At 31.8% G+C, this 16,188-nt stretch overlaps 1 protein-coding gene across 2 annotated transcripts; it reads right to left on the reverse strand.

The window, feature by feature from the left end:
* Positions 1 to 9,626: 9,626 nt before the first annotated feature.
* On the reverse strand, positions 9,627 to 13,152 carry LOC136202889 (glucan endo-1,3-beta-glucosidase 11-like). Of its 2 annotated transcripts, none has more exons than XM_065993853.1 (3): positions 12,715 to 13,152; positions 11,251 to 12,290; positions 9,627 to 9,812 (listed from the first exon to the last, which is right to left on the reverse strand). In XM_065993853.1, exons 1-3 carry the CDS (start codon positions 12,764 to 12,766, stop codon positions 9,741 to 9,743), a joined length of 1,164 nt encoding a protein of 387 aa, XP_065849925.1. In that variant the 5' UTR covers positions 12,767 to 13,152; the 3' UTR covers positions 9,627 to 9,740. The 2 variants fall into 2 exon arrangements, with proteins under 2 accessions (XP_065849925.1, XP_065849926.1); XM_065993854.1 differs by having other exon boundaries at positions 9,627 to 9,817.
* Between the last annotated feature and the right edge of the window lie 3,036 nt (positions 13,153 to 16,188).

Here is a 16,188-nt window from a genome sequence, read left to right on the forward strand (position 1 = left end):
ATACTAAGTTAAAAAGAAATCAAATTAAATCTCAATCCATCAATAAATATTTAATTTTAACTATATTTATCAAATTTTTAATTAATAAAACTATAGGGGTGATCCAGTGTGACAAAGTGTTGGGGTGTGGCAAGGAGCTTATTGTGTGACATAACAAAACTACGATGATAATTAAAAAGGGCAAGGTGGCAAATTTGTAAATAAAAGGAAAAAGAAAATAGAAAAGTTGTTTTATTTCTTTTCTTTAAAATACATTTTCCCGACATTTCTAACCTCGTTTTTCGAAAAATTTTATACTATTAGACTCGTCTAAATTAGACGGTCATTTTAAGATCCATGAAGCTCAAGTAAAAAAAATTCCGGTGAACGGAATCCGGGTGGGCGTTTTCTGGCGAGAAAAAAGTGACTAGAAAATTCTCAAAACATTCCAGAAAATGTAAAACATTATTCTGAGAAACTTTAATTTTTGGGTCGAAGCGGGATTTCTTACGGTTTAGTCCCAATAAAACTTGTTCCTTAATTTTATCAACTTTACATGCTTCAACAATTTGTTGGGTCAAAACTGTAAAAAATCTCACTTTGAGCCAAGAATTAAAGTTTCTTAAAATGATGTTTTACATGTTTTGGAATTTTTTGATAATTTTCTAGGCACATTTTTTGTCCTACTTACATTGTTCCGACAGTGTACGAAATTGTTCCAAATCAGTGTACGATTTGTTCCAAATCAGTGTACCATTTGTTCCAAAATAATACTTATATTGTTCCAACAGAAAATTGTTTTATTTTTTTCTTTAAAATACATTTTCCCGACATTTCTAACCTCGTTTTTCGAAAAATTTTATACTATTAGACTCGTCTAAATTAGACGGTCATTTTAAGATCCCTGAAGCTCAAGTAAAAAAATTTCCGGTGAACGGAATCCGGGTGGACGTTTTCTGGCGAGCAAAAAGGTGCCCAAAAAATTCTCAAAAAATTCTAAAAAATGTAAAACATTATTCTAGGAAACTTTAATTCTTGGGTCGAAATGGGATTTCTTACGGTTTAGTCCCAATAAAACTTGTTCCTTAATTTTATCCATTTTACATGCTTCAACAATTTATTGGGATTAAACCGTAAGAAATCCTACTTCGACTCAAGAATTAAAGTTTCTCCAAATAATGTTTTACATTTTCTGGAATAGTTTGATAATTTTTTGGGCACTTTTGGATTTCTCACCGGAAAACGCCCATCTAATCGCCGGATTCCGTTGATTTGGGATTAAACCGTAAGAAATCTCACTTTGAGTCAAGAAGTAAAGTTTCTCAAAATGATGTTTTACATTTTCTGAAATTTTTTGAGAAGTTTCTGGACATTTTTTCTCACAGAAAAACAGATCACCGGATTCCGTTCATCGGAAATTTTTTTTTATCCGAGCTTCTGGGATCTTAAAATGACCGTCTAATTAAGACGAGTCCAACGGTATAAATTTTTTTGAAAAACGAGGTTGGAAAAGTCGGAAAAATGCATTTTAAAGAAAAAAATAAAACAATTTTCTCTTTCCTTTTATTTACAAATTTACCACTCCTTTTGGTTAATTACAAAATTGGTAATTATCACACAATAAGACTTGTCACACCATAAGGAATGTGTCACACATTATCTCTCCTCTAAAACTATATATGGCCATGTTTGGTAAAGAGCGTTTTGGGATAAAAAGAGCGGTTTTGACCAACTTTAGAGGTTTGACCACTGAAACCGCTAATTGGAGTGTTTGGTGGAGAGAGGTTTGAAAGAGAGTTTTGGGATGAAAACGCTAATTTAGAAAAAGCTCTTAAAAGGAGCTTTTTCAATTAGCGTTTTGCAATATTAAAATTAATGGACTTCTTTAACCCTAATAAATAGACTCCATCTTCTCCTGCGCCAAAATTAATGCCCTTATTCGTCTTTTTGCACAAACCGCTATTATCAATCAGCTAATTTTTACCAAACAGATTTACACAAACAGCTAATCAAATCAGCTAGTCAAATCAGCTAATGTAATCAGCTAACAGCTAACAGCTAATTCCCAAACAGGGCCTATATATATATATAATATATATATATATATAGCAGGGGTATGGGTGCTAAAAACAAAAAATAATAGGTGTTCAGCATAATAAATTGGGCACTTTTTTTTTTTTTAAAGTCCAACTCTAATACGTAATTTTGGAGATGGGGCTTTGAAAAAAAAATTAACGGGCCACGCTAATTGGCTAGCACCTTATTCCTTCTCTGTTAGGGGTACTTTCATGGGAAAATTACACAGAAATTCATATTTTAAAAACTACTTACAACTATATATGGGTACAATATGGGGTTAAATGTACTATTGGTCACTGAACTTACATGGTTATCTCAAAATGGTCACTTAATTTCAATTTATTTCAATAAAATCATTCAACTTTGAGTTTTGTTTCAATTAGGTCACTATACCAATGTCAGTGATTAAAAAATATCGGAATGATGACATAACTGATATGTTAATATGAGACAACTCATATTTCTAACTGAAATGACACATGACATCTACATATGCGCCACCTAACTATTAGGGCTGGGCACAGTTCGGTCCAAGTCGGGGATTCATGAATCTCCAGTATTGGATTGAAATTCGGAGATTAATAAAAGGAAATCTCCAGGATTGGATTGAAAGAATAAATCTCCAGAATTGAATTGCCCCAAAATTTCATTCCGGTCCAGTTCGGGGATTCGGAGATTCAGTTCCGGTCCAATCCAATATAATTTTTCGGTGATTCGGATAAATATCTAATAGTTTAAGTCCTAAAAAATAAATTAAAAATTTAATTTACAAGATAATAAAATATAAAATTTTATTATTTTACCTAACTTGAAATAAATGATATTTTTTTAGGAAGTAAACAACATTCATTAAAAGTTACAGTAGACAACAAGGATAAAAAAACCCACAAAATCAAAGTATTAAAAGTTACGGTAGACAACAAGGCTAAAAAAGCCCACAAAATCAAAGTTACAAAATAACAAATCTATAAAAATAAACAAACCTTTAATTCAAAAAAGACAACAGTTCATTAGCAAAATCTCTTTAATCATCATCCCAATTTGTAATTGAATCTTCTTAACACAACAAGTTCATTGTTTTCCAAAACAAAGGCAGTAAAAGCCAAACATCAACCTAAACATATAAAATATACCATATTAGTGAATCAACGAATGTTAAATTAATTAGCTTTCACTTCAATAAAATTAATCAACACACTAACTTGTCAAATGCCTTTTGATATCCTAATGCAACATCTAACATCAAATAGGTGCTATTCCACCTAGTGGGGCAATCATAGCATAATGCTTTTGTATACTTAATACCCGACGCCATACAACAACGTTTAAACATAGCCAATCTTTGTGGGCTGTTTCGGATATATCTAACCACAACTCTAATTCTTTTGATTGAACCATCCACTAGTTTAAGACCATCTTTGACAATCAGATTAAGAATGTGAGAACAACACCTCATATGAAAAGACACTCCATCCAACACAAGTGCATTCTTTTTTACTAATATTTTCTTCAATTGTTCAATAGCAACATCATTTGCTGAAGCATTGTCAACAGTAATGCACATGACCCTAGTCAACCCCCACTCATCCATGCAAGAACTAATAGAATTAGCAAGATAAACCCCTTTATGACTCTCTACCAAACAAAAATTCAGAATTTTCTTTTGTACGCACCAATCACTATCAACAAAGTGAGCAGTTAAACACATATATGACAAATTTTGAATACTTGTCCAAGTATCTGTAGTGAATGACACTCTTTGACATTGAGAATTGATTAAAGCTTTCAATTTCATTTTTTCTGTGTTGAACAAAGCAAAACAATCCCTAGTAATAGTTCTCCTTGAAGGGATTTTGAATTCTGGAAGATTATTAGCACAAAACGTCTTAAACCTAGGTTTCTCAACAGTTCTAAAGGGCATTTCATCTATCACGTGGACAGGGAGGCGGTGATCAAATAAGAGGAAGAGAAGAGAAAGAGAGGGAGGCGGCGTGGTTAGGTCGTATGATATGAGTGAGGATGAGAAAGATCAAAAAGTAAAACCTGTTAACTTATGTGATGTGCTGATGTCTAAAATTAAAGGGTCAAATACATGAATATCATAATTAAGTACAAAATTACAACTAAGTCATATCACCAAACTTAATCTTAATATGTCATTATTCTCTATATATTATGATTTTATACCATGATTTAAAAATTCTAGACTCCAATTCATAAATCATAAACCCTAGAAAATATATTCTAGACTTCTAATTTATAAATTCTAATCCTTAAAATATATTAAAAGTACTGATTTTACTAGTTTGGAAAAATCTAAAATTATGAGTAGACATAGTTGTAAATAATTTTTAGAAGATGAATTTCTGTGTAATTTTTCCAAAATTAAACCATGGTCCCTCCTGTTAATCATATTTTATGAGATGATGGGCTGCTCTTTTTATTTAATTGTTTTGGGCCTAACATTACCATTTTTACTAAATTTAAATTATCATTTTTATTGTGTGTAAATCATATTTTATGTAAATATAATTTGTATTCTTTACGAGCTTTTACACGAGCTTGTTTATGAATTTGTTCATGAACCTCTAATCGAGTTTGCTCACGAGCTTTCGAGCCGAGCTTTGGTCTGCTCAAGCTCTGCTCGTTTACAAACCGAGCTTGAAAATCGTGCTCACGAACGGCTCGTTTACAAATCGAGCCGAGCTTTTATCGAGCCGAACGCCGAGCTGCTCATGAGCGGCTCTGCTCGCTTGCAGCCCTAAGACGAGATTGTATTCGGTCCTCCTTGTCTTGATTCATTAACAACAAAAACATAGCTTTCATATGAAGAGACTGATTGACACATAAAAAGACTCACATTCTTACTAATCTGTTTGCTAATTGAGCTTTGAACACTTCAATTATATATATTAAGCAGAGTAAGAGAAGCACGAGATTCTATTTTGTAAAATGTTTAAAAATTTTAATATTTAAAAGTTCTAATATTTGTTACTTAATTAAATGGTTAACAAGAAGTAGAATTGGTTCAGATGGTTAAGGTGATTAACAATGTTCCATTTGGTTAGATGTTCAATTCTCTATGTCTACATTTTACGTAAATATTTTTTATTTTATTTTATAAACGGGAATTAATCGGGATAATTTTTATGACTATATAATAATGTTATACCTTATTAATAAATTATAAATTTATATTATTGTAATTAATTTGCCAAACCTTACAAAATATATAACTATATACTATATAATATTTCTCTTTATATAAAGTTAATGTATGAAATATAAATTTATTATTGCTAAACTTTCGGTTATTTCAGTTCGGTCCAATCCAATCCAATCCAATCCGGTTATCAGTCCGGTTCTGGATAAATTTCGGTCCAGTTCGGTCCAGTTCTTTGACGGAAAGTCAACGGTCCAATCCAGTTCGGTTTTCCAAAAAAAGTCAACGGTCCGGTCCAATTCCGGAGTTTTTCCCTCGGATATTCGGTCCGGTCCAGTATCTCCAGGATCCGCGCGCAGCCCTACTAACTATCACGTATCGATTATTTTTATGACAAAAAAACTAAAATTTAGTTTTTTCATAAAAATAAAAATTTAGTTTTTTCATAAAAATAACCGACATGTGATTGTCACATTTCGTTTCGCTCAAATATTTGAGTTAATTCATGTTGACTCGTCACCCATATCATTATTTCGATACGTTTTAACTACTAAAATCGACGGTTAGTTGGTAAGGAAGTTTAAGCATCATGCTTAAATAGGAAACAAAGTTCATTTTGTATTCAATTCAATTTTCTGTACTCTATAACTTTCTCAGCATTCTTTCAATAAACTTCAGTGTATTTCTCTTATTTTGGCTTTCTCTAGATGGTATCAGAGCTTTCGAAACCTATGGTGAATTGGAGAAGAAACAACATATCCAGAGTTCTTGAATCCGAAAGTGAGGAAGAAGAGCAAAGAAACAAGGATTAAGGTGTAAAAATACCCTTTTACGTTTTGGGTTAGGAGCAATTTTACCTCTAATGTCTAAAATGATGCAGTTTTACCTCTAATGTTTATAGCCAAGAGCAATTTTACTCATGGTGTTGATAATTTGGGTCAATTTCAGAAACTATTATAAAACATATATATTTTTGTTTCTTATTTTCCACCAATTGCATATCAATTCGTTCTAAAAAAAGGATTTCATATTTTTTGATGAATTTTTTGATTTTTTTTATCTAATTCGTACAAAAGACAATATTATTTTTATTTTTTTCACGTCCCAATATATATTTGTGATTTGTTAGTGATGAAATGACGCACGTGTGAACAGGGCCGGCTCTAGGGGGAGGCCGCCTAGGGCCTCCGACATACGGGGGCCTCTGATCGGAATTTTTTTAAAATTTGATAATTATTAAAAACTTTACAGTTAAAAGGTATATAGATTTAAATAAATAACAAAAGATATTGCTAGGTTGAATGGTAAAGACATAGTGGAGATGTTTATAAGGGTGGGGTTTGATTCTTTGGATTAGCATTTTTTTGTTCACATTTTCTCTTATTTTTTTTCTTTCTTTCTTTGACAACACGAATGTATAAATTATTACTTGATTATTGTAATTATTTTTAAATTTTTTATTTTTTTAATAAATTACAAGATGAAATTCACTTATAAATTGTAATTTGGTGCAAAATGTTATTTAGACTCTGATTTATTTAAAATTTTAATATTTGATCACTAATTTATTATTTGATCACATTTAGACCATAAACTATTTAAATTCATGAAAGTTCACTCAATTTTGATGATTCTTTGGATCAACATTTATTAGTTCATTTTTTTCTCTTATTTTTTTCTTTCTTTTGACAACACTTATACTGATTTTTTCTGAACTTTTTTTCATATTTGGAAATAATTTATAAACTATTATTTTGTTATTGTAGTGATTTTTAAATTTTTTATTTTTTTAATTACAAGACGAAATGCACTTATAAATTACAATTTGTAATTTAGTATAAAATGTTATTTAGACTCTGATTTATTTAAAATTGTAATATTTGGCCACTAATTTATCATTTGGTCACATTTGGACCATATACTATTCAAATTGATGAAATTCTACTTAATTTTGATGAAGTCTTGATAAAATTGTTTCCTTATGATATATGATGATATTTTAACATATGAGCTTGATATGCCGTACGTTTTAAAGTTGATTTACCCAAATAATTAATGAGATTAAATCAGAAAACAAATCTCTAAACTAAAATTTATCAAGTCTAGTTATCAAAATATCATCATATGTCAATAATTCTATTAAGTTTCCATCCAAATTGGATTGAAATTTCACCAATTGGGATAGTTAAGTGGCCAAATGATAAAATTTTGGATAGATCAAAATGACAAGATTCCTTGGATCGATCGATGTCCAAATAGTGATTTAAGCCTGTAATTCATAATAAATACGCAACTCAACCAATTTTTAATCTCGAAGATAAATTCTTCTCTTTCTTTCCATAGAATCTTGCGGTTAGGTTCGAGTTCAGCCGTCCAAGATTAATTTCCAGAAATTGATACTTTGTCGTCTGCTTGCTTCTCGCATGACTGGTGAGAAGAAACTTTATTTTAAATATATAAAAGAAAACTCGATTTTACATGTACAAAAGTAAGAAGAATAATAATTTCTTAGTTTTATGTTATTATTATATGACTTGAATTGTAGTTAATAATTTATTGATTTTACTATTTACTATTTATTATTTTATTAGATTTAGATATGAAAAAAAAATGCACAATACGCCTAGGGCTTCCAAAATGCTAGAGACTGCAGTGTAGATGATAAGATTCATGATCGAAAAGACAGTTTGATAAATTATTTTTCAAATTGATCCAATTTATCAACCTGATTGGTAAAATTGCTCTTAGCTTCAGATTTTAGGGGTAAAATCAAATTTCTCTTGAGCCAAACAAATTCAAAGTTCTTAAACTTGAAAGTGAAGAAGATGGCGAATCCATATTCTTCATATCTCAATCTTGAGAAATCAGATGACCAGGGATTATCCTTGGTAAGTGTATAACTAAGACCAATTATTTGTCTTGGTTGCGCGCAGTAAAGATTGGGCTTGCAGCAAAATTAAAACTCGGTTTTGTGCTGAAAGATGATTCGAAACCACCTTCATCTAATGCTTCTATGTTAAAGAAATGGTCACGATATGACAATATGATTTTATCTTGGCTTCTGAGTTTTATTTGGATCTTGCTGATTCTTTTTTGTATGTCAAAACAGTAAGGGAACTCTCTCTTGATTAGAGTAGAGATTTAGGGAATCAAATGAGACATTTGTCAAGTCAATAAATGGGACATTGATCTTAATAACTAAATAAATTTCTTCATTCACCATTAGATCTATACTTATTAAATCTAAGGCTTAAGATGCTTTGAATCTCTTTGAATCTCCACCATAGGATTCTAATAAGCATAGATTTAATGGTAAATGGCCAAATACTACATGGTGATTAAGGTCTATGTGATCAAGATCATAAGTGAAAAATGACTTACATAAGGACTAAATACATGTGGATCTAAAAGTATCTCTAAAAAGACTTAAAAGCTTTAAAAGAATTTGTAATGAAAAGTGAACAAAAGATTACCACGAGTTTTATAGTGTTTCTCTTAAAATTGGGTCATTTGGTGATTTGGATTCAATTATTAGTAGATATGATCAACATCTTAAAAGTTGGTGGGTAAGTTTTGGTTCAAATGTCCATTTACTTTAAAAGCTGGCTTTTAAATTGTTTGAACAAACTAGTTCCTCCTCTTACTGTGACCAAAATTGGAGTGCTTATTCATTTATTCATTCTTTTAAAATGAATAGATTGACTCCATGACGTGCATTAGATTTCGTATATATCCATAACAATCTCCATCTTCTATCAAAAAGAAGCAACACTGAGTATAATGATGAGAAGATAAAAAAATATGGGATTCCTGGAGATGAATTTAAAAGTATGGATGGATGTATATTCCTGAGATTGCTAACCTCACTTTGAATGTACCAGTGTTTGGAGTTCGTATTTTTAATGAAGATGGAAATTAAAATATCAAAGAAAGAAGTTCTAACATGGAGGAATTATATAGAATAAATTTTATCAACTTATTTAGTTATCATTATTTTAGACTATTTTAATTATAATTATAGAACTCATGGATTCTTCATTTTCATTTTCTTGTGGATCCTTGATTTTCTGTGTTTGTTATTATCGAAACCAACAAGATTTACTCTTAACTCTGTAGAATATGATAATTTAAAGAAAATAAGCGTGTTTGACATTTGTGGAATGAAAATGTTATTTTATAAGTTTTAGGTAAAATCCCCTTATTTAAAACAAATACTAATTATTAACAAATCAAGTAATATATAATATACCATAAATAATTCATCAATAATTGTAATTTCACATCAAACAAACAAACAACAATAAGTAATGAATAGTCCTAAATTCATAAAACATCATATGTATTCTAAAAGAAGCATTTGTTGCAAGGTGAGGTTACAGTAAAAACTTATAATGATATAAACCCAAAAGGAAAGGAGTTTATAATTATATTAATAATGTTTGAGAGGGAGGATATACATGAGGAAAATGTTAGTGGTTAGAGTTAAATCTAAATATATAAACCAAGCAAAGCAGCAGCATCAATAATAGAGCAGAGCAGAGATTGTGAATATCAAAAAACACCTCCACAAACCTTCATCTCCTACCCCCTCCTGCACTATCACACACCACAACACAACATCAATTCAATTACTTTCAACTAAAACAATAACAAAAACAAAAAGCTCTCATTTTCATACTTAAATGTCCTCATAAAACAACCATTCCCTGCAACATATATCATTCTACTCTTTTTAAGTCATAATTTCAAAGTTTTAACTCAACTACTATGTTTATCCATGAGTTTTAGGATCCGTTTGTTTTACCTACTGTTTGCTGTTAAGCAGAGGTTAGGTTCTCTACTTTTGTAAAAGTCTACTTTTCAGGGGTAAAAGTCAAATAGTAAGTCACTAACCAAACACCTAAAACCCTCATTTTTGAAGTGAAAAGGCAAACAGAAGCATGAAAATGAGCTACCAAACACCCCTTTAGACTACGGTCTTCTAGAAATTTCTACTCCATTAATGTTGGTTTAGCTCTTTGAGAATTAATAAATGTGCATAGATAGCGCAAACTAATTGGGAAACCCGAGATTCTCAGAGTCTTTTCTAGTTGGATATAGAGTCTGTTTCTTCCTATTTAGACTAGGAATCTCAACTCTAATGTAAAAGGTACTTCTCGTTTTACAATTCTTAGAGCACTTATCTCTCTTGAATTACTATCTCTCTCTCTCTAGACGGAAACTGACTTGAACATAGAAGTGTCCTTGTCGGGGACCTTGCAAAGTACTTTTCTTTGTTTTGCAGGCATCCACCCAACGGACAACACCCCCGGGCTCTTACCTATTACTTCTTTCAATGGTATTATTATAAGAGGCTTTCAAACTAGTTACTTGGAAACATTTTCTATCCTACACACACCACTAGTTTCAACCCCAAAATGCATAACTCTATGCAGCAAGAAGATTGAATCAAAATGAAGGACTCCATTGCTGGAGTGACCTTCATCAGCTATTTCTGTTAAATCATCACATTCATGCCTTACTCCTGTTTATAAGCTTGTATAAATCACCAAACAAATGAACATTCTACAACCTTCTAATTTCCTGCTAAAATTGGCAACAAGAAATGCAGAAAATTTCAAGAGGTTGAAAAACAAGGGTATCAATCAAAAGCCAAACGTTCTACCTCACTCCAGTTACTATAATTTCTTCGTTGCACAGACTAGATATAAGAGTTTAAATATCAGATATGGATGTTAAATGTGGGATTTCCATTTAAAGAGAAAGAATTATTAACTGCCATCATCATTTATCTAAAAGAAAAATAACACCAGTATTTTATATCTTTCAACTAATCACCCCTACACAACCAAATTCTCTACCCTAAACATATAATAAAGTAATTCCTTGCACCATTTTCAGACATGATAAAAATGGAAGGCCTATACAATAACACTAATTGAAGCTTTCTCCAAATATATAGGTTCTGATTTCGATCCGAACAGGTAACATTCAAAATGGCATTTTCATTGGTGTAAGGAACTTCATACCTTCAAAGAAACTCGTGATGAAACTGCAGATGAAGATTTAAGTCCATTAAACCCGATATCATATGAAATGGTTCCATCAGCCTTGAACAGCCCGAAATTTCTCTCAGAAGTTGGCCCAGGCTTCATGTCTTCATTAAATATTGCAAAAATGTATACCTTTAGTACAGATTTCGGCCTAAAAGGTGTACCTTTCCTCTTCGCAAGCCTTTTGCGCAGGTTATAATTATACGTTCTTGCATTATCAAATGTTGCAGCAGCTTCATTTTCATCTCCATTTGAAGCCCAACCTGTTTCAGTAACTATAACCTCCATCTTATTCAATCCAGCATCTTCTAATGCAGCATAAGCTGCATCAATCTGAGCATCAAGCATGTTATCATAATGCAGATCAGTCTTTGGATCATAAATTCCCTGAGTTTTCTGAAAAAGAGCATAATTAATATCGATATTCTCCGGATCACTCATGTAGGCCAAGAACGGATAAGCATTCAAGCAGAATGGAGAACCAATTTGTGCGAAGAACTGCAGGAGTGGCTTCATGAATTGAGCAACATTATCTTTAAATACACACGAAGAGGGAGGGAAGGAATTAGAAAAAACAGCCTGCGAATGTGCCGTAGAAACTTGAACAACATCAGCTAATTGAAGCTTATTTAAAGCATTGTAAACATTTCTACATGCACCCAAAAGAGCTTCCCAAAGTTCATAATCACCTCCTCCTAAAACTTCATTCCCAATAGCAACCCCGCGAATTCTTGTCTTGGGAAGGAAAGCCTGCACATTTTCTTTCACCCAAGTCATGGCTTGGCTTGCATTAGCACTCAATTCTTTAACATTCCCATTTGGAAGACCAACCACAAGTTCTAACCCGCTCCCACTAAACGCCTTGAGGACGCTATGATCAGCATCGTAAATCCGAACATTCCTTATCTTTGATGCCCTAAGAAGTGCAACAACTTCGTCCGGTGAAGGAATGTTATCAGCAATTCTTCCATAATTTATTCCATACGTTCCTGTGAAGGCTTGCACTGCTAGAGGAGCTGCACGAAAAGCACAACAAAAGGGGTAAATGATAGATAGCTCAATTAACCAAAATCTCCATTTGTTTATCTAAACAGAAAGAGAAAAGACTCCAATGATCCAACACAAATTACAATAACAAAAAATCTGCAACAGTTTAGTCAAACATAGGCAAGGAATTGCAATTACTAACATGGTGAGCATAAACAAACAATTTACTGTCTTTTGGTTGACTACAGTCAACACAATTTCAAATTAACCAAAAGATAATCAACAGAATTCCAAGAAATTCCCCTATTGGGTTACAACAAAAGCATGATCAATTAATACAACTAAAGGAGGGAAAAAGATAATACTGATCCAAATTGAAATAACAAGAAGCATGCAATTCAAACACTAGAAAATCAAATCAATTCCAAAAAGAGAAAAGTAGTAAGAAAGTACCAGTTGAGTAAAAGAAGAAGATAAGAAAGAAGTGGTGGTAAATTCTGTTCATCGCTTCAGCAGAGAAAATCAAGAAGCAATTGAATCAAATCTTTGAAGGAAAAAATGATCTGTAAATGAAGAAGAAAACCCTCTTAATAAACTAGAATGGTTCTTCTTCTTCTTCCTGCTCCTCTCCTGACATTCCACGAGGCACAGAAAAAGATTCCCTTTTTCAACAACCAGTAACTTTACTTCTTCCCCCCATTAAAATTGGTGTGATTATGAACATATAGATTCCAAAATCTTTCCCTGGATGTAATCAGAAAAGAATCAGCGTGAATGATTTGGGGGTATGAGCAGAAAACTGATTCCGAAGAGAAAAGTTATGGGTTTTGGCGGTCGTTTTCCGGAGAAGTTGAAGAGAGAGGAAGCAGAGGAGGGAGGGGAGGGGGGGTTTTGGGCTTTTGATTCGTGGAATTTGCTTTATATAAAAAGAAAATATTCCAAATAAAATAAAATAAAATAAAAAATAAAATGTTGGTAGAGAATTTAAACTGATAATTGATGTCGTGACATGAATGGGAAGTATTTGGTCGGTTGTGAACTTTAACGTTGTCCGTTTACTGCTATTTTATTCGTGTATTTACTGCCAATCAATCACACACTCTTGTTACTTGTCCACGCTCTTTCATTTTGCCTCCTGTGCTACTTTATACTATTCTTAATTAATAAGAAAAAACACCTATAAGATACACAAATTTTATGCTACTTTCCCAATAATACACTCAAAATGTGCATGTAACGTTGTCCGTTTAATGCTATTGTATGTTATCTGAGTTTTCTAACGATATATTATACGCTCAAAACGGTTAACAAATTAATAAGAAGTTAAAACTCAAAGTGAACCACCTGAAATTAATTGTATTTAATTAAAATATTACTTGCCTAAACCTCTTAGAATTAATTATATTTAATTGAAAGATTAATTGTATTCAAATTCTGAAACGTTGGACTTAATTGCAAGATTAATTGCATTCAATTCTGAAATGTTGGAACTAATTGCATTTAATTGGTTGGCTTAACATTATCCAATTGAAACGGTTGTAACATATGGGCTTAATTGCATTTAATTGACGGATTAATTACATGAATTAATCTGTCCATAATGGTTTTTCCAATGCCTTTATACAGTCAAATCTCTATAAATTAATAATGTTGTGACCATGAAATTTTATTAATTTATAGAGATATTAATTTATCGAGTATTAATTTACTGAACAGGCCCAAGTCGGGACCAGAATAAATTATTATTTTAAAGAGGTTATTAATTTATTAAGTATTAGTTTATGAAGGTTTTATTGTATATGAATAAGGGCCGAATTATTTTGTTCTAATTCGGTTAGTAGAGAGAAACTGCAACTTCTCAAACCTTTCTTCTAGCAAACTTTTCTTGTTCTTCAGCTTTCTCTTTTTACCTTCGATGATAAATTTGTATACGGTTAGAGTTGGTCGACGGAATCTGTTGTATCCTAGGAGATGGTCACCAATTATAATGCAATCTGTTTTAAGGAAACTGGTTTCAGGCCTTGGATTCAAACTTTCTGCTTCAATTTCCGATTCAGTGAAGGTTTCTGCTTTTCTTACTTTATGTTAATTTCAGTTTCATTTCATGTAAGTTCACTTCAATTTCAATCAGTCTCAGTTATATTAATATATATTATGTGATTATATTATATGTTTATATTATTATGTCTTAGTTTACACTTTTAGATTAATCGTTTCTAACAAAAATTCTCATCCTCGTTTCGTTAGGACATATTCTCGTTGTGGATGTAAAATTTATGCCCCATTCACAATCCTAATTAGAATAGACAGCTTATTTAAAAATTTATTAATTAGGAAGTTATTATATTCTAATTATAATATCTTGTCCTTTGACAAGTGAAGTTTTAATCTTGTTCTTATGACAAGGTTAAGTTTCATTCTTTTACTTTTGCCATTTTGCTTTCATGGATTTTGTTGATAGGCTTTTTTTTATCTCTATCTTATATACGATTTTTAGAGTCTTTTGGCTTATTTTAAGTCATGTTTCATTACTTTTCTAGTTAAATTTCTCATGTAAACTTGTTTGGTGAGATTGAGTCAAAGTTATTAAGTTTTAGTGACTTTTTCACTTAATTTCGCTCACTTTTCCTTTTTGGGGACACATTAAACTGAGCTTATCCATTGACTGATAAAGATGAGATAGATTATACCTATGTTGAGGAGTTTGATTACATTGGCCTTCACCACCTCTTTCATTTTCAGATTCAGCCACCGTTGTGGTTGCATGCTGGGTTTGATCTCATCTTCCATGAATATATGGTGTGTACATAATGTTGGGCTTATCCCCTTAATATCATAGGTGGTCCACCTGAAAGCTCATTTATGTTTCCATAGCACCATAAATAGCTCCGCCTCCATTTTATCTGTTGAAATTGAAGAAATAAGAACTAGTAAGTCATTAGAAGGATGTAAATATACTTAAGATTGGATGGTAAAGGTATAAGTTCCAATGTTGGAGGTTGTTCCAAAGAAGACTTTAGAATTCACATGTTTTCTCGGTCCAAACCCTTAGACCGGTCCTTTACCCACAAACATTCTTCTATCTCTAGGATGTATTTGAATGGGATATCAAGTTCCTCCTCCTCAAATATTACTTTGATGTGAGTGAAAATGAACATAATTCTACTATAAAAAGCTTGTGCTAAGCAACAACTTATGCTTTCTTTTGTTATTTAGAGAACTCATTGCATATTCTTGTTTTATTATTCACTCTATCATTTCTAATTGTGTGGGTCCTTTTGGACTGAACAGGCTAGACTTGGAGCAAGAAAGAAAGATTTGTGAAGAAATGAGAAGATTGTGAGTCTGATGCCTCTTTTATAATAGGACGATGGTGTCCATAGGACTGCCACCTGTTTATCTTTCTATTTTGAGGGTTTATTCCCAAAATTAAAATGGTATTTTTGCTCTAAATTGTGCACAAGATCATAGCTAGTTCCATATTTTTCACCTCATTATTCCCCTATCCATACCTCACCTAAACCCTTGTTACAACTCATAAATCAGCAAGTAGTGGAGATTAAGGAATTGAGAAAACAACGTTACATATTGCAATGCTTGTAATGAAATCTATTTTGTGCAAACACTAACCCTAAGCGAAAAAGAAATAAAAGGCTATACAAAAATAGAAATTATAAAGCCTTGAGAGACCACTTTGTGAGGTTCTTCATTGGTTCATGCTTTCAAATTAGGATTTATTGTATAGTGTAAAACTTTTGAGAAAATCTTAGCCTTTTCAACCATGTTCTAAGTTTTTACATGAGTTAGGATTATGGAATGTCAAGTGAAATTAGCCTTATTATCAATTTACACTTTTTTAGCTGCTTAAGATTTAATTTTGTTTTGATCCTGAGACGTGCTCGAGGACAGGCAAGGTTCAAAGTGTGA

The sequence above is a fragment of the Euphorbia lathyris genome, chromosome 8 (genome assembly GCF_963576675.1).
Source record: "Euphorbia lathyris chromosome 8, ddEupLath1.1, whole genome shotgun sequence".
Taxonomy (NCBI): Eukaryota; Viridiplantae; Streptophyta; class Magnoliopsida; order Malpighiales; family Euphorbiaceae; genus Euphorbia; species Euphorbia lathyris.